Source organism: Notolabrus celidotus, chromosome 2 (genome assembly GCF_009762535.1).
Source record: "Notolabrus celidotus isolate fNotCel1 chromosome 2, fNotCel1.pri, whole genome shotgun sequence".
Lineage (NCBI taxonomy): Eukaryota > Metazoa > Chordata > Actinopteri > Labriformes > Labridae > Notolabrus > Notolabrus celidotus.
Window position 1 is genome coordinate 19,262,900 of NC_048273.1, and position 25,105 is coordinate 19,288,004.

The window sequence follows — 25,105 nt, forward strand, 5'->3', positions numbered from 1 at the left end:
GCTTGTTGATAATGGCGCTGATAAGACTAACAGACTGCTACGGTTGGCTATAATCAGGTTAACCACCCAGACACAAAACGGGGCACACACACACACACACGCACACACACACACACACACACACACACACACACACACACACACACACACACACACACACACACACACACACACACACACACACACACACACACACAAACAAACACTGGTACACACTCAAGTGCACACAAACAAGCAAATGAGGCCACACATTTGAATCATTTATTTATATCCACATCAGCAGAAGGACAAACAATGCAAGCAATTAGAAATTCCACAAAACTCGCCAGACATGTGCTCACTTCTAGAGATAAAACATGGAAACACATATGCACACGCACACACACACACACACACACACACACACACACACACACACACACACTCTTACGTGCCCCGTGTATAATTAGAAAAGTTTCTCTTTTTCTCAATAGAAGAGTAACAGCATGACGTTTAGGCCTAGGGCAACTCTTCCAGCTGTATAAAGTCTAGAGAGGAGATTCGGTTTAAGAACACATTTATGCTTGTACACACACACACACACACACACGCACCTCCAGAGGCAAGAATGTACTGTGTATGTGTATATTTCATCTCCTTATTCATTTGACTTTCAGACCTCGTGTCGTAGAAAAGTTTGTATGAATGATGTTATCTTCATTTCCATGTGATCAACTCATATTTCAAGTCTCTTATCTCTCCAGACCTCCTCTCCTGGGAGTTTTATAAATACTTCAACAGTTATTAATGAATCTGAAGCTGGATTTTTCCTCTTCTCTTGAGCCATTTCTCTTCCCCTACGCCTCCCTCAGCGCCCGGGTCAGGGTCGTCCTTGATCTTACAGACAAACTGAGGCTGATGGGAAACTGATTTCCAAGAAGGCTTTAAGTTCCAGACAGGATTAAATATTTCTCACTTTCAGCTTTTAGAGTAATTTATCTTCCTCCAATCCAGCTTTCATCAGAGCAATGAGCAAACGCCTTTTTTTTCTCTTATAGAGTCATATGTGGTTTACTTTACTTCCAAATGATCTCATGTGAAGGGTCAGATCCCGTTGACATCACCTGATTTGACTGTCGAGCTAATGTATGTATGTGCACAGATGTAGGTGAAAGGTTAGAAAGTCTGAGCTTGGTTACTGCTGGCGGCCATTCTGGAAACTTTTACTAGAAGCGCTGATGTTTATACAATAAAAGTATGATAAACTTTTAAGAATAAGATGACTCCATTAAGTGTACCACAGAGTTGACAGAAAAGTGTTCACTTTCAGAGGAAAAAGGATTGTATACATTGTGATGTTGGCTGCTTGGTTGTAGAGAAAGGATATGAGTGAAACCAGAGAAGTCTGGATGAGAGACAAAGTGAAGCAAGGAGAATGGAGTGGATGGAGGATAGAGGACAGCGAATCTGGCGAATGTTTTTAATCTATTGAGCAATTGGAACACTAATTTGACTAAATTACTTCCGGATGTTGTCAGCGGGACCGAGTCAGGATGTTAGACTGCTCCCTTGTCCTGACCTGCCTGCTCTCATGATTGCACGTGTCCTCTGAATATGCATGCAAAATACACAGATGTGCACTCCACACACACAATTACGCACAAGATGAAAATATATAGCACAAACAGATGGAATAAACACATTGATCGGGACTCTGTCTCACACACACATTCTTCAATGACTGTGTATTTTGTACTTTAAGAGGGCTTCAATAGCTGCTTCTTGTTTGGCTCAGCGCTGCAGCTCAGACAATGCTGCGTTTCCTTAAGGAATGTGAGCGTGGACCAGTATGCTTAAGGGAGAGAAAGCGCGTGTCAGTGTTTGATAAAGCATGAGTATGCATATATGTTTAATTCAGCTCACATGCGTTCACTGCAGCACTTGGCAGCTGTGTGACTGTCGAGCATTGCTAGATGATCAGAGTGTGGGAAAGTCCAGTCTCCTCCATGAGGTGTTTTTTTTTTCTAAGAATCCTGGACTGAAGATTTGGAAGTGCCATACATTTTTTCTTCTTTTATTTTCCTTCTCTTTTTCTTCTTTGCTGTCCATTTGACAAACTGTCTTGACTAAAACTATTAAAAACACATCAGTGAGCCACATTGTTTTCTTTTCTTCCACATAATGATGTCCTTCGAGCCAGTGTTAGGGCTCTCCAGAGGGCCATGTATGTATTCATTTGTAGCAAACAACAGCCCTAAACAAACATAATCATAATCATGTAGATCCGTTTTGAGATCAAAACATCTAGATTATGTATTAATTTTAGAGGCACATTTTTTTAAATGGACCTTCACGTTTGAATAAACATCAACACTTTCAGCTGGGCTTTCCACGAACATATGGAGTAGTCAGAGAGGGAGAAAAACTAACCAACTTGGGGTTTCTTGAGAAAATTTTAGTCAAAGCCTAGATCTGGTGGCTTTTTATTGCCCCTATTCTATCATATACACTGATATTTATTAGAGGCATAAAAACAATGATTATTCTTGACAGGTCAGAATCAGACCTTATTTATTGATCTTTGGGCCAATTATTTAGAACTTCACTGTAAGTATCAAGACATGCCACAATAATTCTAAATGAGTTGTAGTCTTATTTAACAGAGATAAAGTTGTGGGTAGGCCCAAATTGGGATTGGGATTAATATTCATCCAACTGTGCAGCTCTAACTTCTGTTATTTTAGTTTGAAGGGAATGTTTGCTAAAACTACAACTCCTAGTTATTCAGGGAACTTGATCAGCCCTTTAAAAAAAGGAGAATGTGTTTTGAAAAGGATATATTTTGGTAAGAACCAGTGAACTCTGGGTGTCACATAAAGGCAGTGAAGGGTGGTGAAGTTGAGAAAATTTGAGAGATGGACTAAAGGATTGCTGCTTTTTGTCTTTTTATGGGGGTTTCTGAGGTGTGTTGTATTAAAGCTCAGAACATGAGGAAGCACATGTGGTGGATAGGTCTTCACTGCACTGTGCCAACCAGGCCACGTGAAGAGGAAGATCAAAAAGCAGCTGATATGCAGGAGAGAGTAGAGGGCAGGCAGACAGGAAGACCTAAAGTGGGCAAAGAGAAACAAAGACAGATGGGTGAGAGGGAGGACTGCAACCTGCACTCTGCATGCTCACATTGACCTACTTTACTTTCAGCTTTTTCTTTCTTTCCTTCTTTCTTTCTTTCTTTCTTTCTGCGTCTCCAACTCTTTGCCCCATTCCCTGTGATCCCCTTTCATCTAGCACAAGGAACCAATAAGTCAAAATAGAGACTCCCACCAGACACCGACTACTATCTTTCCATCTCATTCTGTCCTTCAGGGCCGAGCAGTCCACTCTCTTTCTCCTCGTCTCACTGTCACAGCCTTGGCTAGCCAACCGTGCAGTTTTTCTTTCATCTCCACTGCAACAATCTAACAATCGACCTTTTTAATGAAGGCTGTATTAAGTTTGGCGCCACTGCAGAGGACTTAATAAGGGCTTCACCCACAAGGGAAGCCGTCATTAGGCTGTATGAAAAGGCGAACGGCGTATTGCTGCTGAAATAGTTTCAGAGTGAGGTCATTGTGCATGATTTGTTAATTGCTTTTAATGAGATTTTGCCACACTTTCACTGGCAAGCAAGCATCACAGCGAGGAGGCAAGGTGATCACTGAAGACATTTTGTTCTCAAAATGTTTTTGTTTGCAGCATCTGTTTGCAATCTGTTACCATCATTACCCTCAAGAAAATATGTGCAATTTTTACACATCTGTCCAAGTTCAATGTGATGTTTTTGTCACTTTTGTGTTCTTGGCGATAGGTTTTTTACAAAGTCACACTGACTTTGAGCATCGTCTCAAAAAATGACGTGCAATTGCGTGAAATTGTCACGTTGATTTTTTAGAGTGAATAAGCACCATGAGGGGATTAGACAGACCACCACTCTGTCATTAGCTGATTGTACGGCCATATAGATAGAAACAGAAACCACCACTGTTCAGCCCACCACCGCTTCTTAGGTAAAGGACGGGAATGTGCTTCAGTGTAGCAGTCCAGCGGGTTAACTCATTATTACAGGAACTAAATACATACCAGTCATACCATTCCTATTGCTAAGTTCCTGCTGGAAGAAACATTGTCTGTCTTTTCCTGTTAAATCTGAGCCCTCTTCTGAGAAAAAAGCTTAAAGCACTCGCTCTGACATGATCTATTATGTTGCTACCAACTCTCAGATTGTTCTTCTGAAGTCTCGGTAAAACCTGCTACTTGTCAATGCTTCTCTTCCAAAGCCAGTTTCTGATTAAAAGGTTGAATCGAACAATGATGATGTACCCAAATGTCCAGCGAGTCATCAATCTAAATCACTCTCTAATGACGTGCCAACTTGTTTCCACATCCATTCCTCTATTTGTTGTTTGAGTAGATTGAAAACGAAAAGACAGAGAGACTGACTCAGATATTACAGGAACCATGCCTTCTGGAAGAAATGTCTCTCTCATACTTAATCTGGTTTCATTTTATGCTGCTCCAGATGTGTTTAAGGAAATGAATCACTGTTCTATTATTTAATCAATCCAATGTTAAACCAGTCACCAACTAACAAGAGGATATTCTCCTCCTTCTCTCTCCACAGACTATAGGACTGGACCATGTTTCACACAGGTGAACAACCAGATGTGTCAGGGCCAGCTCAGTGGAATCGTCTGCACCAAAACCCTGTGCTGTGCTACGATTGGTCGAGCCTGGGGCCACCCCTGCGAGCAGTGCCCTGCCCAGCCACACCCCTGCAGGCGAGGCTTCATCCCCAACATCCGCACTGGAGCCTGCCAAGGTCAGAATTAAGGGAATATACAAAAACCCTTTTTGTTGCATATTTTCATGAACCAAAATACACACGTACAGTACAGCAGACACAGTTGTGCAGACTCAGATAAACACTGAAGCCCTTACTTTATCCATCAAAAACAAGTTTACCTATGGGTACAAATAAAGTAACCTGGACCTCAACCTGAACCTGATCATCATTTCAGCTGCTTTTTCAATTCACAACGCCCTCAAGCAAGTTAAAGCACAGTGGGTGTTTACATATACTCAGCTGGCAGTATACATATTTTTTCTTACATGAGAAATTGTGCACAGAAGTAGTCTGAAAAGCTGTAAACAATATTTTTAAGTGTCAGCAGGTCCCAGCTGCCATGTACTGTAAGTCCTTCTTAGACTTTAACAGGCATGATGCTTTCAGGGGTCATCCTGTTACCGAATGTCCTCATAAAAATACTGTAAAACTAATGCACATGTAAAAGGCAAAATAAATGTACTTTAAGAGTTGATTTTATACGCTGTAATTACTGGCAAAAAAACAGCACTTTAAAAGCACCATCAAAAATCAAGCAAATCTAGCAAATGTCCAAGAGAGTGAGCTATAGACATTATGAAAGAGGAATTAAGGGAAATATGAACTGAGATTGACCTTCTCTTATCAACATTTCTGATGCTGGTGTCCCAACACCCCTTCAGACCAGACCAGACTCTCTCTGCATGCCTCTGTAATAACCTCTGGCCCAGCCCAGACTAAGTAATAAGCCTGCATCAACATATGACACATGCAGAGGTCGTGTCCCCTGTAAAATGAGCCCATCCAGGATATTTGTTGCTTCAGTTCTACTCGCCCCACATGGACACACCCAGCAGCGTCACATATAGACTGTGGTGATTGATATTAAGGTGTCAAACAGGGAGACTTACACTCAAACAGAACAAAAGACATGCTTTTTTTTTTTAACTTTAAGGATGATAGTTCAATTCAGTGTTTACACTTACTCTAAAGTTGCCAATGGAGCTTTTTTTCCATTGAATAGATGAAAACAACTTTGGCCACCATTCAAAAGTGAAAGATTTTCAAACATTTCTTGTAGATGTTGATTAAACATCTATGTAGTCAGATCTCACTAGGTTAACACTGCCATTCAACTCAAACAGAGAGTCTGCAGGTACTAGTGAGGTTCATCAGTATCCAATAGTCTTTCATCCCACATTGTCAGAGCTGCATAGCTTAAGGGCCAGTGCATGCACAGTTCCCTCTCTGTTCCTTCCAGTCAGATAGTTTTTCAGACTATTATGTTGAGGTATCTGTCTCAAATTTCATGCAGCCACAGTAATGGAGTATTTAAAATGATGTTTTGTTAGGAACAGATACTCTTTGTCTGTGTGCAAGGGTCTGTTTGGTTTCACTGCACAAGGCTCACTTGTACCGATATGGTCGGAACTAACCAGTTCTTGTTTATGCAGATTAAGTACTGCAATCCAGTGTTGCAAACAAGAAAGTCATTTTCATAGTTTTAGCGATGCAAAACAATGACAAAAAAAATGTCAAAAGCAGACAAAGGTTCCATTGACCGTCTATCGAGTGCTCCAAGGCGCTCTAGTGTGTTTTGTGTTGGATACTATCCAAATTGAATTAGTTAGGAAATTAAAATTTAAGTACTGTAATACATATTTCTCCAACTTTTTGGTCCCAACTATCCCAAACGTGTTCCTAATTGAGTCAAGTGATTCCTCACAGGCTTTGATGGCACTGTATTTTATTATGAAGGAATTGTTTGGTACAATAGCTCCTGGATGGAAGCAAACTCTAACAAACAGACCCTTGTTAAAACATATCACATGTAGGTGGCACCGTGTTTCCCTAGCTTTACTCACAATCCACCCAGATTTAAGCAAGAGCCTGTACAGCTTATATAAGAGGGTAACTCAAAAAGGTAGGACATCTGGCATCAGTCACTGGTTTGTATTTAGCTCCACAACTTCCTGTCTGGCTGCTCATATGTTAAAGGTTTGCCGGTGTGAGACAATCACTCATCCCTCTGTGACTCATACCTACTCTTACTCTCTGTGACTCTGAATCTGTTGTGTCCTTTCTGCCCTCACTTTAGCTCTCCACTCTCTTTTCTCTCAGAAATGCACACATACCCTAGATACCTAATCAGCAGAGAGCCCAGAGCAATGTCTTGCTGGCAGTAGTACAAAGCACACCTGACCATGAATCCAAATGTAAGGAGTGCAGACTCCACATCAGGATGTTGGCTGCTAGGCGCCTTTTTTTCTTGCTCTCTCAGCCTTTGGCACTGAGAGTTCCTCAACACCAGCCGTCTTGGAAAGAAGCAGGAGGTTGAATGCATTAAAGTGATTAGAAACAGCCTTTTTATTGCTATCGCGTGTGCATGAATGCAGGTGTATACATATGTTCAGACTCTTTGGAAGTATAGCCTCACATTAACAGTGCAGCTGACATGAGTATATATCTAACTGTGTATATGTGTATGTGTTTGTGAGTAGATCCCAGAAAATCCACAGCTTTTAACAGAATCCAGCCCGAATCAGAATCAGTACTGGTAAAAGTGACTCACAGTGAATGCTGGGAAAACGTACATTTAAGAAGCTGTTTCCTGCTCAAACATGAGCTGGTGGGTGTTTTCTGGAGTTAGTCTTACACTTAACAGCCTGTGCCAAATCACGACTCATTTCTACCTCATTACCTTTCCAAACAGTGGAATAGAACAATCAAGGACTGTCATTTAGGAACCGAAAGTGTGTTAGAAACATGCTCCATTTTGGAACATGGTGAATATATATCATTTTCTTATCCTTTTCTTGTAGTTTTTTGCATTTCACAAACAAGGGATACAGTATGTCTTAAACCTGTTCTGTAAACATAAGGTCCTACTCACCAACTTCTGTCTCTTTTCTTCTGTCGTCGTCTCTCTCAGATGTGGACGAGTGCCAGGCAGTGCCAGGTCTGTGTTCAGGAGGAAACTGCATCAACACTGTGGGGTCCTATGAGTGTAAATGTCCCGCCGGCCACCGTCAGAGTGAAACCAGCCACAAATGTGAAGGTAAGTCTGGTGGTATTTGAAAAAAGTAATGACTTAAATAAAAAGCAAATTAGTAAGGTCCCTCATAATCTGAACTGAAGGTATTTTAGTCCTAATCAAAAAGACTTCTTAATCTTTGGTCAAATGACAGGCCATTTCAACGAGCTGCTATCTTTGATTGTTGTTTTTATTTCTCCTAGCTTTTCAAATTAACCAACTTATTAATCATAAAGGCTGCAAACCATTGTGAGAAAACATCCATCGTTACTTCAAAGTAAAATACTTCATTTGAAGATTGCGGTCCAAATTAACCTATTGATTTCATTAATATGAAGCAAAGAAAACCAAACTATTGTGAGCATTTAAAGGCTACAAATTTTGTCTTCAGATTAAATTATGGACAAAGCTTTTTAAAAATACTAGTTTCACTTGGACAGAGTGCAGTCAGCTAACATTTCACCAATACACAGGACAGAACGTGGAGCTTGAGTTACACTTTGTTGAGTTAACGGTGAGACAGTCACGGATGGTGCACTTTATGATAACTGTGGGTTTGGCAGGATCAGTTGACAAATCTCTGCAGGCGTTTAAAAAAGTGACGACATGTTCAGAGTTTAAACAGTCCGGACATGTGTGCATAAACACACGCACACACGCAGAGTGGACTCACATTACAGTGTGTTGATTTTTTGGAATTTAAACAATGCCTAGGCTAAAGAGTCTGATGGTGAGCCAGGCAGGGGTTGTGTCTCTTGGACTGCAGCCCGTGTGTTGTTCGTCTTTTGGGAGGATTACAGAAATCTCTTAAATTTCTGTAGCCCAGATGATTTTTACTGAGTGAGACCAAGGCTGAACAAGGTATATAACTGTACAAGTTACAATCTAAATCCTGCTTTTATCAATGTAACATTCACCAGATACAGAGAGAGCATTAGCATTTTTTATTTCCTAAAAATTAGTGTCATCATCTTCAGGGTCATCAGAGGCAATATCCATGACACATGCACAAATGAAAGTGATTAATGTCACAGTGCATGAATTGGGAAGTAAGGGAGGATGATTCCACTTAATTCACCAGAGTATCAATTACACTTGTGGTTTTTGGAGAATGCCATCAACAATTCAGGACTTACAGTAAGAGGAAGACGAGTGATTCCAAAGAGATGCTGAGCCATGCTGAAAGATGTGGGTGTGGATGCTGGAGCCACTTTCACGCTGGCACCAGACAGCAGAGAGAGGGCTGAGAAGTTACTTGACTCAGTGTGAGACAAAGCAGACTCACGGTAACAGCTCAGCTTTAGAAAGGCGGACAACTTTTATGTTTAAACCGAATTTTTAACTTACCTTATTATGCTATGTTGAAGAAAATAAGCTAATAGTGATTATGTTGTGATTGATGAGAAACAGGGGGAGGAAGAGAGACAGCTGATTCTTAGAGACCCTGAGGGTTTCTTAAGGTTGACAGATTAGTAACTTCAGTCACACTCACTCAGGCGCTCTCCATATTGTTTTAACAGTGTGAACACATTTGGTTCAGAAAAGTAGGCCGTAGTCACAACAAGAAAAGTGACAAAAGAAAAAATTCTTTCAGTTTCAGAGAAATTAAGCGTTCAATTGTTCCAGTGGGAGACTGAATGTTTCTCATTCTATCTGAGACAAATGCAAAAATCTTCAAATTTTGGACATTTGAACCAAAACAAACATACTTGATAATAAGAATTGATTGATTGTTATGATGGGATAACAGATGGCTCTTGTCAACAATAAACAAAACATAGGGATATTTAGCTGAAACTGCAAGTTGTTTATTAGAATATCTCCTGGTCAAAAGTTAAACATGACCGTATTTAATAAGAATCAACAAACATATGAAAATGTTTACGTATGACAGGGAGTGACACTTTGAGAGCTCTGCTTGTTCAGCTGCCGTGGTCTTGACTGCTCACACCTGGCCTCAGCATTTAGCAATCTCAACAAAGACAAACAGGGTTGGCAAAGCAGGTTTAAATGACTCAATTCAGAGAACAAATTTTCAAAATTATGGACCATTTCTCTGTTTTCTGTCAAAAGTGAATGACGTTGGTTTGTTGTTTTTACTATTTATCATCGTCCTCATCAGGAAACACTGGGTTGTTGTTCCTTCATTTGTCCCATGCAGAGTCAAAGGAGGGAAAGTTTGGCGAAAACAAAGGAACATTTGTTCATGAGTATCTTGAGTCATGGATCAGCAGGAAACCTGGGTTTCCATGTTCAGGGAACATTCAGAGCAGGTCCTTTGGGGGTTGAAGGTTTTTACTGAAATGCCCTTTAAGATAATGAGCAAACAGCACTTTCATGGGGAAATGCGGGAGGCTTTTTGGAGCATTTAAGATGAACTGTAATTAAGATGACATGGGTGTCTGATCCTTTTGGGCTCAACTAGGCACCTGGTTTTATGACCTGCTTTTAGCCCAGTCTCTTCTTTTCTCCTCCTCCTCCTCCTATTTCTGCTTCTTCTTCCATTTCTCCTCCATAAATTCAACCTTTTGGCTTAAAACCAGCTGTTAGTGCTGAACAAAGAAACAACGCATCAGGGAGACTTTCTCATTACACACACAGACCTCCTCATTGCTCTAACACTTGTGGATTCTCACATACTCACTCTCTACAAACACACACACACATGGCTTCACACATTAGTGTGCAGATAAGAAAACACAGCAGAAACTGGCTAGATCACATATACTGTATATACAGTTTCTACATTTTGATGAGTGTTTTAGATATGTACCCACATGTACTCACTTGGCACATTCAGATGCAGACATTTATTCAGGTGACACACATTTCCTTCTATACACACATTCAGTCCCAGAGCACTACGTCTGTGTGGAGCGTAATGTCTGGCGTGTTGCTGCTGCTGCTGACACAAGGTTTATTTGGCCAGGCTTTCACAGCCTCACCTAGGCCTTCTGCTGCGGCTGTCAGACAGAAGTCAGCAGGGGAAGAACAGCCGTTTAGCTTCCCACAACAGGCTTTAGTGTGCACATTCACACCGAGACGTAGACACAAACATACAAAGACACACATTCTCCAAGAAAGACAAACACTTCAACCTCTTTACTTTTCCCACTAAAGGTAAAGGGCTGCAGTAAATATGCCCACAGTGGTGCAGTAATTACCAATGTGTATAAATAAGCGTGACACATCATAAAAACCCAATACCTTCTGGAACTTCACTTTGGGTTCCCCTCGTCATGGAGCAATGAGCCCCTGCCTCACCAAATAATACAACTTAATGCCATCATAAAGTGCACCACCCCAAGGTGGGCCCTGCCAGGGAATGTAGCCAGGTGCTCCCAGGCATCGTTGTGTCTGAGTCAAACCATGGCTTGTTTGAATTAGGTCAGCTCATTCACTCAAGCAGGGGAGGTTTCTCTCTTTTAGTCAGGTCGTTTGTTTCAATTCAGACGCCAGTTGTTGATTGGACAAAACTGTTGACACAGTCTTTACCAAATTATTAAGTCTCATGCTGTGCTGTTTAGATAATTATGTGTTGCATTATAACATTGCAGAGTTATTCCAGTTGGCTAAACTTAATAATTCAGATGTTATCTGGTGAAAGACCTATTACAGAGGAATGAAATATGACAAGGCATTCAGCGCCAGAACTTTTCTAGTTTCCATCGTGCAACAGACAAGTTTTAGTAAACACCTCGTCCTGTCATGTAGTTGTAATTGTTTAGACGTTAGATGTCTTTTTATTTGAAAGTGGATTGGTTATCGTGGAGTACAAGAGATTAATCTGAAACATGATACATTCTAAGTATTTAACATTCAGTTGTGCATGTAAATCTTTGGTGAGTGCAGCTTCTGTGTTACTCCCACAGAGCTTCACAGTTTCTTGTGACTAAAAGCGTGACTTAAAACCTAAAATGAAAACAGAAAAAATGACGCATTCCCACTTTGTGAAACTGCAGAACCATAGGGATCACTTTGTTGTTTCCTCCAGGGAGAAAAAGTTGCTCAAGTGCTAAAACAAGTACTGCTACTACGTCATGTTTCCAAGCGAAGACCTAATAAATATTGAAAAACTTTTTAGCTGGAGTGTGCTAAGACTTGACCGATGTGTCCATGATGTATCGTGTTATATTTAAAATACCCATGTGTGAATGTGTGTTCCAGATATCGATGAATGCAGCACCATTCCCGGTGTGTGTGATGGAGGAGAATGCACCAACACTGCTGGTAGCTACGTCTGCACCTGTCCACGAGGTTACATCTCCAGCACAGATGGTTCCAGATGCGTGGGTGAGTGTCTCTCTCTCTCTCTCTCTCTCTCTCTCTCTCTCTCTCTCTATCTCTCTCTCTCTCTCTGTGTGTCTCTCTTTTGTTCATTTCCTAGCCCCCTGGCTTGCTGAAAGCTTCACATCTGGCCAGTATTCCCCCTCCTTCATTCTGATGAGGAAAGCTGGCCAACAGACCTGTAGTCGACATGCGCAGACAAACAAACTTGCACGCACTTTTTGGCCCTGACAGCATTAATCTACTCTAATCTTAGCACCTCTCTGACTCATTCACACACATACACACACACACACACACACACACACACACACACACACGTACAGTCAAACATACAGTGCATACCTCACTGACATGTCCCATGAAACACTACCAGGTGTTAATGTATTCCTGCAAACCTCGTCCCTAACAGCAGCCATAGTGAAACACAACCAGGTGTTAATATATTAGTTCAAGATTTAGCACGAAACAGACAGCTCAGGGTCGGCCTGTTTCACTCTATCAGCATCAGAGGCCCAGGCCTACTCCACTACAATAAAAGCTCCAGTAGCAAAACAAAACCACTGGTGTTCATGCAAATGAATCTATGCAATCTGTGGAAAATAAAATGAGTCTCTGTTTTTATTGTGTGAAAGAAGTTTAAGGGAAAATTGTTAAAAAATATAAAGACGTTTTTCCAGAACCTCCCACACATGTTGCACATGCATAAACAGGGTAAAAGCTGATCTGACAACTAGTGTGAGAGCTAGCCTATCATGTGGTGGGTCTTTTAGCTTTGGTATAGCAGGCATGTGGTGTTGTTTACAGGAAACAAAGAGGCAACAGAAGACAGAGAGACAGAAAGAATGGCACCAGTAACCTCAGCAGGGTGGAACAAATAATTCTAAAAGTATGCATACACCAGAATACTCAAACACGATGGGATGGTTTGGAATCTGATTAGCAGTCTTCTCTGTGAAGGTTCTCCTCAAGCTGTTTAACTTGGCAGCAGGGATTCATCAAATGCAGCTAAAAGCTGACGCTTAAATGCTTGATAAGACTTTTATGGCAGTTGGTGTGTGTTGAACGGACGTGAGGATAGGGCTCTGTACGGGTCAGTCAAGTTGTTCCACACCAAACTGGGACAAGTGTTTCTATATAGACACGGCATTGTGCGCTAGGTCAGAATGCACCAGAGCATCCCAGGACACCAATCAGAAAAGGGCCCTCTGCCAGCCAGAAAGTTTGAATGCCCCCATTTTTTTGGACCATGTGGTGTTCGTGAGGTCATCGGACAAGAGAAATACAACAGAACATAAAAGATACTTAGGGAAGCAGGAGGAAAAAAAAGTATAACATGTCAAAAAAGAATAGAGTATCAAATGGATAACTGGAGAGAGAGCTGTGAACAATTTGGACAAGAGTAGAAGAAGATAAGTTTTGTTTTCCAAAACACATGAGTGAAAAATTGGAGACAGGAGTGAAAGATAATGGGAATCATTAGAAATAGTCACTGGCAGCTTGTTGCTCGTGCCTGAGTGATTGTGGATGCACAGTGACACAGTGCTCCAATCACCCAAAACCAGAAGTTCTGCATATGCCTGCTTTTAAGCGTGTCCATATTAGTCATTTTTCCCCTCTCCACTGTCATCCCCTTTCTTCTTTACCCCCAGAGGAAACACAATTCTCTTTCTTTGGAATGTGAATCACTCCAGAGGAGCTTACAGTTCAGTGATTCAAGGTTCCGTTTTCTCTGACACTGCATGAGTGTATCTGCTTGGAACGTCTCTTTTCTTACATCTCCTCCTCCGGCTGTTGTGGTTTTCTCTTAACAAACTCCTTAACTCAAAAACGGAAGCCCTCTATGACTCCTCTACCTTCTTTTTTGTTTTACTTTTTACTCTTGGACCTTTTTTATCCTATTCCTTGACATCTGGATCCTGTGCCCTGCCCCCCTTAGATGAATTTCTGGAGCCTGCGGAAGCAGAAAATGAAAAAAGGAAGGGGATAAATTAAACAGGTGCCAGACATAACCCCCATATATCCTTCCTCTGTTTCTGTCCCATTTCCAAACTGGACAAGATTAGATTGGGAAAAGACAGAAGAAAGATAAGTGGACTAAAGCAAAACCAGACTAGATTGGGAAGGATCCAAGCAATGTTTGGATATTTCAATCCAGAGATCCAAACTAACAGTCAGACACGGGCCTTGGCCTGGAAACACAGATATCATAAACTCTGCTTGTTTCCTCTTGATGTTACTGACACACTTTGATTAAACTTCCCACACTGTCTGATCCGTCTTGTCTTTTTTGTGGTCAGGACATAAAGTAATAAAAGAGTCATTTTTATGGGGCTGCTTTCTTGCTGGCTTGCCTTCATGTTTCAGAGGCAGGATGTACACTTCTGGTCTGTAACAGGGTATACCATGTGATGAAGATGAAGGTATATAGGCCTGTGTTGTCTGGGATGTACTGTACTGTGGTGAAGTGGGCCAAGTGGGAGCTGTGTGTGTGGGAGAGGGGAGGCTGACAGTAATCACAGCTTAATGCCCTGTCACAGGTTGGAAGCTTGAAAGACCCCCAAAAAAATCCTGTCCAGTCAGTCAGTCTGTAAAAACACCTCACCAAATGAAAGCATATGCCTGTGTAGTGGTGCAACACTAGTGAGCAACCACAGTCTGGATCCAATTTAAGCCATCATCATCATCCTCATCGGCAAACCCTGACCCCCCCCCCCCCCCCCCGCACACGCACGCACGCACACGCACGCTCCTCCACCCGGCCTCAAGCTCTGTCAGTCCTATGGGATGCTTTTTTGTTCATGTTTTTTTGTATTTGTGTACGTTTAATTAATGATTTACGTATTGCACAAGTTTATCAGTGTTTAGTTACAAAGGTTCTGTGCAAACACCATCTGGATTTTTATGGAAATGCGTGTTTGTATGTGTAATTACATGTAAATGTGTGTGTACTGTACTGAATGTGCTCCCAGACTCAGCACAGCCCCTCATGTGCTATCTAATTGGCAAGAATTGCTCCACATGGAACTGATTAATTCCAGACTGCTGGCTCATTAGCGAGTTAATCGACTTGTGCTCCTCCCTCCTTCCCCCCTTACATTCTACCCTCTTTTTCTCCCCCTTTTTTCCTGTAGATGCACTCAAAATTCTCTTTCATAAGCGTTGTTTTCTCTCTCTCAATCTGCCTTCTTTTTTTCCTGAAATAACCAGAAAACCCCTGTCCTCTTCCCCATTTACTCCTTATCCCCACTCTTTGAACCTCAGCCTCCTCTCCCTGCCCCACTGACCCTGACCTGGAAAACTGTAACAAATGAGACCCCCTTTTGGAGGCCTGTCAGATTCCTGCAGTCAGTCGAGACCCCAGGCAACCTTTCCAACTGCCTGCCCATAAAGAAGCTTCCTCCCCAGCCAGGCCAGTCCTGTGACTGACCGCAATGCTCTTTTCAGAGTAGTGATTACATGTAACCTCTTCCCACATAAAATACAGAGTCAGTGTTGTAAGAAGATGTTACCTGAAGTCATTAGTTTAAAGACTGACGCAACAGGCCGGAAAGCAGATTTAAACTCTATCTGTGGTGGAAAGTATCAAGTCTGATGTACCTTTGTAGCTTTGTTGCCTCACACCTTACGCTGATAATGTGCTGTGTGAATATGTTACTCTTCAGTCGGTTCTCAATAACCTTCCTCAGCTTAAAGGCAGATTCAGTGACTGTGTGACGGACACACCTTTGAGTACAGTGCTACTTTTCTACAGCAAGATGAAGGTCAGCAAAAAGATTTGGGCTCCTACTGAATCTGTCTTTCAGTGTAACTTTTCTAAGGTTAAATGTGCTGCAAAATATCAAATGGAGGTAGAGAGGTATAGAGGTAGGGAGGAAGAGAGGTAGAGCAGTATAGAGGTAGAGAGATAGAGAGGTAGAGCGTACAGCCCATACAGACATCTTGTCCTGGCTCTGCCCTCCCAGTTCTCTCTCTAACACATCTGTACTTACTCTTCTCTCTGATTTCTCTTGTTTCTCTGCTTTCGTCCCTCATGAAAACGGCGGAGTAGGGGGAGGTAGAGCGTACAGCCTGGCCCGGGTGAGCTCTTGCCCAAACAGGCTCTCTCTTTCTACAGACTTTTCTCTCTTTTTTTCTGATTTCTGCCTTCATATGGGGGTATGGGGTGGATTATTGTCTAGGTTTCACGATTCTAACTTGGATACCTGGATGAGTGGGATACACTAAGGAACATATCAGCTATTTGTTTCTTCTGCTGTGAGGAGGACTTCTATTTATCTCCCTGTTCACTCGTCTAACTCTTCATTTGTATCCTCTTATTCCAGATCAGCGTGTTGGCACCTGTTTCTCCGCTCTGGCTAACGGCCGCTGTGCTGCAGAGCTGACTGGCCAGTTCACCAAGATGCAGTGCTGCTGTGACACAGGACGCTGCTGGGCTCTGGGACAAATCCCTGAGATGTGCCCCGTCAGGGGATCTGGTTAGTACACACGAAAGCAATATAAACAGAATTAAGGTTACAAGCAGATCCAAAGTTTTAAGTTGTTGACAAAAACACATGGTTTCAACAATGTGTGCCCTTACTGATCCCAAATAAAGTGATGGATTTAGCTTTAAATCAGGACAGAACATCCTTTGCCTTCATTCCCTGCTGACACAAAACTGGCACTCTCTTTAGTTTGTCTAAGTCTTGGCATGAGCTCATGCAGTAAATAAAGCCACACATGCATGAATGTTTCACAAGCCAAATGAGTTTAACCCAGTAATATTAAACTACACGGGGTTTAGGCCATCAGACAGAGCTTTCTCTCTCCTTGTGTGTGTGTGTGTGTGTGTGTGTGTGTGTGTGTGTGTGTGTGTGTGTGTGTGTGTGTGTGTGTGTGTGTGTGTGTGTGTGTGTGTGTGTGTGTGTGTGTGTGTGTGTGTGTGTGTAAGAGCACCCACTCTGACTGATGAGCATGATGTCATGAGTGCAAACTAAACAGAGAAAGATGGGAAAGATTTGCACGGAGATAATGACCCATCGTCTCCTCTGTCAAGCAGGAATTTAGAGCACTCTCCCCTATGCGTGAGACCTTGTGATCCATAGCTGATCTGTTACTGATCTTCGCTCACTGGCACCGCCAAAATAAGATGTGTGTGTTTGATTTATTGTGATTGTCAAATGAAGTGAAAACATCCATACAGACAACACTGTGCTGAACACTGAGGGACAACTGAACACACACAAAATGAATTCATGAGTGAACTCAAATTTTAAGTAAAAACACACTAGAAAGAAACTGCTACTACATGCATGAAGGAGTGGAGTTCATTGTTTTACATGCTCAATTTTCCGTGTCAGGCTTTGCTCAAAGTGAAAGCATATCTGAGAGCAATAAAACTTTAGCAGTTGGATGACCGATTTAATAAAAAACATCAAAATGCATTACAAAGAGCAATGGCCTTTGTGAGTTCTGCAATTCCTGGAAATGATGACTGTAGGACTCCCAGTGTTCAGGCACATTCAAAGTGCCTGTGAGTCTGAATAACTATAATAATCCACACAAAGTGCATCCACTAACTAGCTCTCTGCGGTCTGCTTTGTTTTCAGATGAGTTCAGGCGCCTGTGTATCGTAGGTGTTCCCCAAGGTCTGCCTCATGGCTACCCCAACGGACAATTCCCCAACACTAACGGCAATGGGTTCAACTATGGATTCAAGTTCCCCAGTATACCCAATGGTAACGGCAACGGAGGAGGATCCTTTGGGGGAAATGGTGGAGGCTTTGGAGGTAATGGTGGAGGCTTTGGAGGCAATGGAGGCGGCCTTCAGACAAACCCAAGTATAAGTGAGTGTCTCTCAGGATTTTAATGTGTCCATTTGATAAGAAAACAGTCTTGATAAGTTGTATTTGACTCTTTTTCTTGTGTTTTTTGTTTTTAGGAACAGTGTCTGTGAATGAATCCATAGACGTGTGCAAACATTTCACCCAGCTGTGTCTGAACGGACACTGCATTCCCACACTGACCAGCTACCGCTGCGAGTGCAACATGGGCTACAGACAGGATATCCGTGGAGAATGTATTGGTAAGACATCAATATGTTACTCTTCAGTTGGTTCTCAATAACCTCCCTCAGCTTAAAGGCAGATTCAGTGACTGTGTGACGGACCCACAGTTAATTGCATGCACTGCACTGCCATCTTCTGCTGGTTTGAGGAACTTAAAATAAGAGACAGTTTATCCTTGCTGAAGAAGTGCTTCAGTGTGTACATGTCAATTCCCTCTCTTATTCATAAGCCTTTTTATACTCTCCAGATGTTGATGAGTGTGTGAGTAAACCATGTACCAATGGAGACTGTGTCAACACACCTGGATCCTACTACTGCAAGTGCCATGAAGGTTACCAGGGAACTCTGTCCAAACAAGCCTGCATCGGTATGTCCTCCTGAGCCTTAAAACTACCATACTGTGGCAAAATTTCCTCAAGATGTTTCTCTTATATCAAAATTCAACACGAGTCATTGAAGTAGGCACTTTTCAGTACATAAACTAACCTCCTTCTACTTCCTCTGCTTACTCTCCTCTCCAGACATTGATGAGTGTATTATGAATGGAGTGATGTGTCGCAACGGCCGTTGTGTAAACACAGAGGGAAGCTTTCAGTGTGTCTGCAACGCTGGCTTTGAGCTCACTCCTGATGGAAAGAACTGCATTGGTAAGGAGCCAACACAGATTGACAGATTGACCTGCACACGAACTCTGACTTCTATAAACTTGGCCTGATTTCTTCTCCTCTTGCCCCTGTCCCCCCACAGATCATGACGAGTGTGCCACCACCAACATGTGTCTTAACGGCATGTGTATCAACGAGGATGGCAGCTTTAAGTGCATATGCAAACCTGGCTTTTCTTTAGCACCCAATGGACGATACTGCACAGGTATGAATGATTTTTGAGGTACAAACAGAGGCCTTATGTCATGAGTCAAACAATGATGACTGATTTGGTGTTCAAGTAAAAATCCTGCCGTCCTCATTTTGACCCTATTTATGCATGGTTTAATTTTGAAGTCAGATTTTTGGAAATGTCCCTAAAGTGCGATTATGTACTATCCAAAAGTAGACAGACAAAGGGTTGTATTTATGTATGTTAGGAGCTTTGAGGGCAGATGACATTCCATTTTAGTCACACCATAAAACAGACACCACAGGTGCATAACCCAAATACTTATGTATCAACCCAAGTAATGCTCCACATACTGATGGTTCAAGAATGGAGCATTAGATCGATTTAGAAGGAAATGGTTTCATGATTTGCATATTAAATGTCTGAAATCATCTCCGGAGGAATCCTCCTTTAAATTTGCGTATTGAAATACACCATCTGTACACACATCTGCTTTAGCTCATAAACTGAAGCAGACATATGACGTGGACTCTGTGTTCCCTCTCCACATTAGACATAGACGAGTGTCTCACACCTGGCATTTGCATGAACGGCCGCTGCATCAACTCGGAGGGCTCCTTCCGCTGCGAGTGCCCTCCAGGCCTGGCTATTGATGTTGATGGGAGAGTGTGTGTGGACACACACATGAGAACCACCTGCTATGGCGCCATAAAGATGGGTACATGCTCGCGGCCGTTCCCCGGTGCAGTGACCAAGTCTGAGTGCTGCTGTGCAAGTCCAGAACATGGCTTTGGAGAGCCGTGCCAACCCTGTCCTTCTAGAAACTCAGGTAACAGATCTGACTTGTTTCTAAATTTTTATTTCAGCTTTTGGAAGTTTTTGAGAATAAAGTCATAAAAAAAATGTTTTCTTATCATTCACCATTCAGCTGAGTTCCAGGCTGTTTGCAGCAGTGGTATTGGCATTACAACTGATGGTAGAGGTGAGTATCAAGTTCATGAATGTTAATGGGCAGTATGGAAACACATATTAGATTATATGTGCATGACACCTATCTTCTTGTAGACATCAATGAGTGCGGACTGGACCCGGACATATGTCAGAACGGCATCTGTGAGAACCTGAGAGGAAGCTACCGCTGCATTTGTAACATCGGTTATGAGTCTGACACCAGTGGGAAGAACTGTGTTGGTGAGTCAAAGAGGCAGCAGTATGATTTTAAAAAGAACAGCTTGTCCAGAAAGACGAGTTAGTACATTTTGTTTGGGGTAACATAAGCCAAGATTAGCCACCATAAGCTATTGGCAAAATCAAGTTAGGCTGTACCAGGAAAAGAGAATTACTATAAGAACATAGATGTTTTTATTTTGACTTATTATAATCTTTGAATTAGTTTTTGAATGTCTTGTTCTTCTTTCTCACCTCCCTGCAGACATCAACGAGTGCATGGTGAACCGTCTGCTTTGTGACAACGGCCTGTGCAGAAACACCCCCGGCTCATACACCTGCTCCTGTCCTAAAGGATATGTCTTCAAACCTGACTCAGAGACTTGCGAAGGTAAACCTGCAAATACACACTTATGTCCTCCCTTACACACAAACACACTCAACTGTGCGTGCTGCCTCATATCCACGTGTTTTTTTTTTTTTTACTGACAATCAAGGTCATTATGCAGTGACATTATTACCAGATGTGCTGCATTAGTTCCCAGTAAACATGTGGATTATGGAAAGACGACACACACTCATTGTGTTTGTAAGCACCAAATAGGCATGATGATCCATTCGAATGCGCCCTCTCAGCCCTGACCCTAAGGTGTGTTTGCACGTGTTTCAGATATCAACGAGTGCGAGTCCAACCCGTGCATCAATGGAGCGTGTCGCAACGTGGCCGGGTCCTTCAACTGTGAGTGCTCACACGGCAGCAAGCTGGACTCCACAAACACCATCTGCGTGGGTAAGACATCACTCCTCCAAAATACCTGATGTAAAGTAGAGAAGCGCTGGGGGTCCTAGACGCAGCTTGTGTGAGATAATGACCACACACTTGGACACAAGGGTCAGGAGGAAACAGTTGGTGCCGGAGGAAACAGTTGGTGCCGGAGGAACCAGCGTGAGCTCAGCTTCCATAAGTAGGAGTCTGAGCTCGGTAACAGCAAGAAGATGGCTTTTATTTACAGGCCACTGTGTGTAAACAAATGTTGCCCCAAAGTGCTTTTAAAAAGAAACAAAACCAAAAAAATTACTGGCTGAGCTTCGTGACTATCACTGAACTGTTGTTTCAGAACAGTGGACAGTGCCTTTTGACATCTGTCTGAGGTGCATGTGCTGAATGTTTGTGCTGAATGATAAGAATACTGGCTGTTGTGTGAAAGAAAGCGAGTGTTGGACCATATAATGAGCAGTTCACTTTCTATACCTTTTCTATAGTTCATTTATCTAAGTTTTTCTGGAGACCTCCACAAAGCTCATCGTATAACTGGAACCCTGTCGTTTGTGTAATCATTCAAATGAAGGTTTACTCTCTACCTTTGTAAACAAGAACTGCTATGGTTCAGGTTTCCAAAAACATCATCAGCCTCAGATGTTGGGCAAAATGGCACAGACGGATGATTTATTCGATAAATACTTGCATGCATGGCTTCAGTTCACATGGAGATTGCTTCATTACACAGAGATTTGCTGCAGATTCAAAATGACATTTGGTATGTAAAGCTCTCTGCAGAGGTCTAATAGGCCGTGTATGTTCTTTGGGGAAATCATTCTGAGAAAGCTACATGCTAATCCAGAGTACAGATGTTATTGTAACTGGAAGGGAGTGTGAGTCATTAGATAAATACTCAAATGCATTTATCAAGAGCTGGCTCTGTTAGAGGTCCACATTTCTATTCTGTGATTTAAAAGCCATCAGTCAGCAGGAGAAAGAATGAAAATAAATTGTGGTTTTTGGGAAAAGGTGTCGGTGTTATGACTGTACACTCTTACAGTTAAAGGAATGGAACTGTGGTAGATTAAATGTAATGATTCATGCTTTTTACCCATATCAGTGTGTATTTTGAGACACACTTTTTATAGCACTAAAGAGAGTTGAAGGTCACATTGTGATCATTGAAGTTATTGGTTGCCATAGTTAAAGTAAACTAATGATAGTTTTACCTATAGAAATGGTGTGGAAGAAGATCTGTTTCTTCAGCTCTGCTAGCACATTACTAAAAAATGTTTCAAGGCTGATTGAATTCACTAAGTAAACCTTGATTGCAAACTGTTCAAGAAAAAACAGGTTAAAACTCTTATTCCTCCTCGTTACTTCTGCACCACAGACAGTATGAAGAGCACCTGCTGGCTGACCATTCAAGACAACCGCTGCGAGGTCAACATCAATGGAGCTACACTGAAGTCTGAGTGCTGTTCAACACTGGGAGCCGCCTGGGGGAGCCCATGTGAACGCTGCGAAGTCGGTTAGTACAAACGCACACACAAACACAAATCCATGAACAAATACACATTTTATTTTTGGTGATGTACCTTTTTGTTATTCAGACATTTTGTATGCTAAAAGAAAGGAATCGGTAGCCCTCAAGGTTTTGGAATTTTAAAAATCTTCTTTTTTTTTTTAAAGATATATTTTTGGGCTTTTTTCACTTTTATTGGACAGGACAGCTGAAGAGAGACAGGAAATATGGGGAGTAGAGAGTGGGAAGACATGCAGTAAATGGTCGACCGGCCGGTAGTCGAGCCGGCGACCTCTGCAACGAGGACCATAGCCTCTATATGTGGGATGCTTAGATCGCTAGGCCACCAGCACCCCTAGAATTTAAAAAATCTTTTAAATTGTATTCAGATTAATCACTTTTTCTCATTCAATATAAGTAGAAAAGGGAAAAAATACAATTTTCATCTTATTTACTTCATTAAATCCGAAATAAAATCTAAAGACATTATTCCACGCCAGTATAAACTTTTCACCAAAAGGAGGAAATAATAATGTAAAATGTCAGGTTTTGATGGGTTTTTTTCGGCTGCTTTGATAAAGAGAAAGGTACAATTTCATTGCAGATCCATTGACTTGACTCTACTTACATTGCTCATACATAAAACATCGGTATTACATCCCTCAATCTACTCATGTCTCCTCAGATACAGCCTGCTCTCGAGGGTTTGCTCGTATGAAGGGCCTTGTGTGTGAAGGTAAGAACATTTGATAAGTTAATGAACGGTGACCGACCTTCAGCTCTCCCGTGAAATCATTCAGTCTTTTTGTCCTTGTAATGTTCCTTCATGTTCTCCCTGTAGCCTTTTTCAGAATAAATGTGTATGAGTGTATTTGTGTTCCCCCTTATAATCATGGTTCTTAAAATGCTCTGCTCCCTGTAGACATTAATGAGTGTGAGGTGTTCCCTGGAGTGTGTACAAATGGCCGCTGTACGAACACCCAGGGCTCGTTCCGCTGTGAGTGTGCTGAGGGTCTGAGCTTGGACAGCACTGGACGCACATGTGTGGGTAAGAGGACTGAATGGTGACAAAAGACACATGCAATTTAGTATTTCATGAGCTCCATTTACAGATTCTACATAAAAACATAAAAACATAAAACCTGTACTCTGGGGAGTCTAGATTTTAGTGTGGAAAGTGTTCTGGTTAACATTTGTGGTATCTTTGTGGTCCATGTAGTATGCACCTAATATGTTCCAGCAGGGTTTGGTGTATGGCTTCCTGGATTGCACCAATTAACCATAACCCTTTTTGTTGAATGGAGGTTTAACAAAAAAAGGTTAGGGTTAATTGTTCCCCTCGACTCTGAAGGAAATAATTACAAATCTACAGCATGGTGTTGTTATTTCAGCAAACTTAAAATCCATTAATCATAAGTTTATAACGAGAAAGTCTGTTTATTTTTTTTTTCCGATTGGCTTCAAAACAGCGCTCAGGAACAGATGGGTGACGTCACGGATACTACGTCCATTATTTATACAGTTTATGGTTCATACTAAGCCAGAGCGAAGCCTCTGTATAATCCGTATTTACAGTGAAACTGAGACTCATCATACACAGATGAACTTGTTCTGTGGCAGAGGATGTAAAACGACAAGGAATGACAGCAGACATATCTGGAGGGGCGAATTAGGTCATTTCTTGAGTTGCTAATTGGGCTGTAAACAATACAGTAAAGAGGAAAGAAAGTCATGGCTGGAAGTTGTTTGTTACTAACTGCTCTTTATACTGCATAGCCATCACTCCTAGAGGCACATATTCCTGTCAGACTGTAGCCCAGGGGACATAGGATTGATTATTGTATAAACTGTTATTTCCAGTTACTATCATGTCATTACACCATGAGTCATAAAAAAACAGAGCTGACTGTTTTTCATTTTGTAAACAACTTTACTAGATATGCGTAGCGAGCAGTGCTTCATGAAGTGGCACGAGGATGAGTGTGGCCAGCCGCTGCCTGGGAGATACCGTGTGGACATGTGCTGCTGCTCTGTGGGGGCAGCCTGGGGAATTGACTGTGAGGAGTGTCCCAAATCAGGCACACCTGAGTACAGAACCATCTGTCCCAGAGGGCACGGCTTCGCCAACAGAGGAGATATTCTGACCGGCAGAGCCTTCTACAAGGGTACACACTTTTTTCAAAACACTCTTTATGACAGTCGATCTCTGTCTTATTTGACATCATTTAATCGTATGTCTTTCTCCTCAGATGTGAATGAGTGTAAAGTGTTCCAGGGTTTGTGTACTCATGGAAATTGCCGGAACACCATTGGAAGTTTCAAGTGTCGCTGCAACAGTGGGTTTGCTCTGACTGCAGAGGAGAGGAACTGCACAGGTATGAGAGGGACAGAGGGAGTCCAATTTATTTCACTTAAATGTTTCCCCTTAAAGTCTGAGCAGTTATTTAGTCCTTTTTGTGCCTCTGTGTTTCAGATATTGATGAGTGCCGCATCTCCCCGGACCTGTGTGGTCACGGTGCCTGTGTCAACACACCTGGCAGCTTTGAGTGTGAATGCTTTGACGGATATGAGAGCGGCTTCATGATGATGAAGAACTGCATGGGTA

At 42.1% G+C, this 25,105-nt stretch overlaps 1 protein-coding gene across 1 annotated transcript in view; it reads left to right on the forward strand.

Annotated features, from left to right (window-relative positions):
* Positions 1–25,105, forward strand: part of fbn2b (fibrillin 2b) — a 66,289-nt gene that overhangs the window by 25,015 nt on the left and 16,169 nt on the right. The window contains exons 7-26 of the mRNA XM_034673232.1: positions 4,640–4,837; positions 7,773–7,898; positions 12,042–12,167; positions 16,487–16,639; positions 17,753–17,989; positions 18,085–18,228; positions 18,459–18,578; positions 18,733–18,858; positions 18,959–19,081; positions 19,602–19,877; positions 19,977–20,030; positions 20,114–20,239; positions 20,481–20,606; positions 20,886–21,005; positions 22,369–22,506; positions 23,186–23,236; positions 23,423–23,548; positions 24,438–24,665; positions 24,750–24,875; positions 24,974–25,102. Coding sequence (XP_034529123.1) covers positions 4,640–4,837; positions 7,773–7,898; positions 12,042–12,167; positions 16,487–16,639; positions 17,753–17,989; positions 18,085–18,228; positions 18,459–18,578; positions 18,733–18,858; positions 18,959–19,081; positions 19,602–19,877; positions 19,977–20,030; positions 20,114–20,239; positions 20,481–20,606; positions 20,886–21,005; positions 22,369–22,506; positions 23,186–23,236; positions 23,423–23,548; positions 24,438–24,665; positions 24,750–24,875; positions 24,974–25,102 — 2,853 coding nt within the window. The remainder of the gene's footprint in view (positions 1–4,639; positions 4,838–7,772; positions 7,899–12,041; positions 12,168–16,486; positions 16,640–17,752; positions 17,990–18,084; positions 18,229–18,458; positions 18,579–18,732; positions 18,859–18,958; positions 19,082–19,601; positions 19,878–19,976; positions 20,031–20,113; positions 20,240–20,480; positions 20,607–20,885; positions 21,006–22,368; positions 22,507–23,185; positions 23,237–23,422; positions 23,549–24,437; positions 24,666–24,749; positions 24,876–24,973; positions 25,103–25,105) is intronic.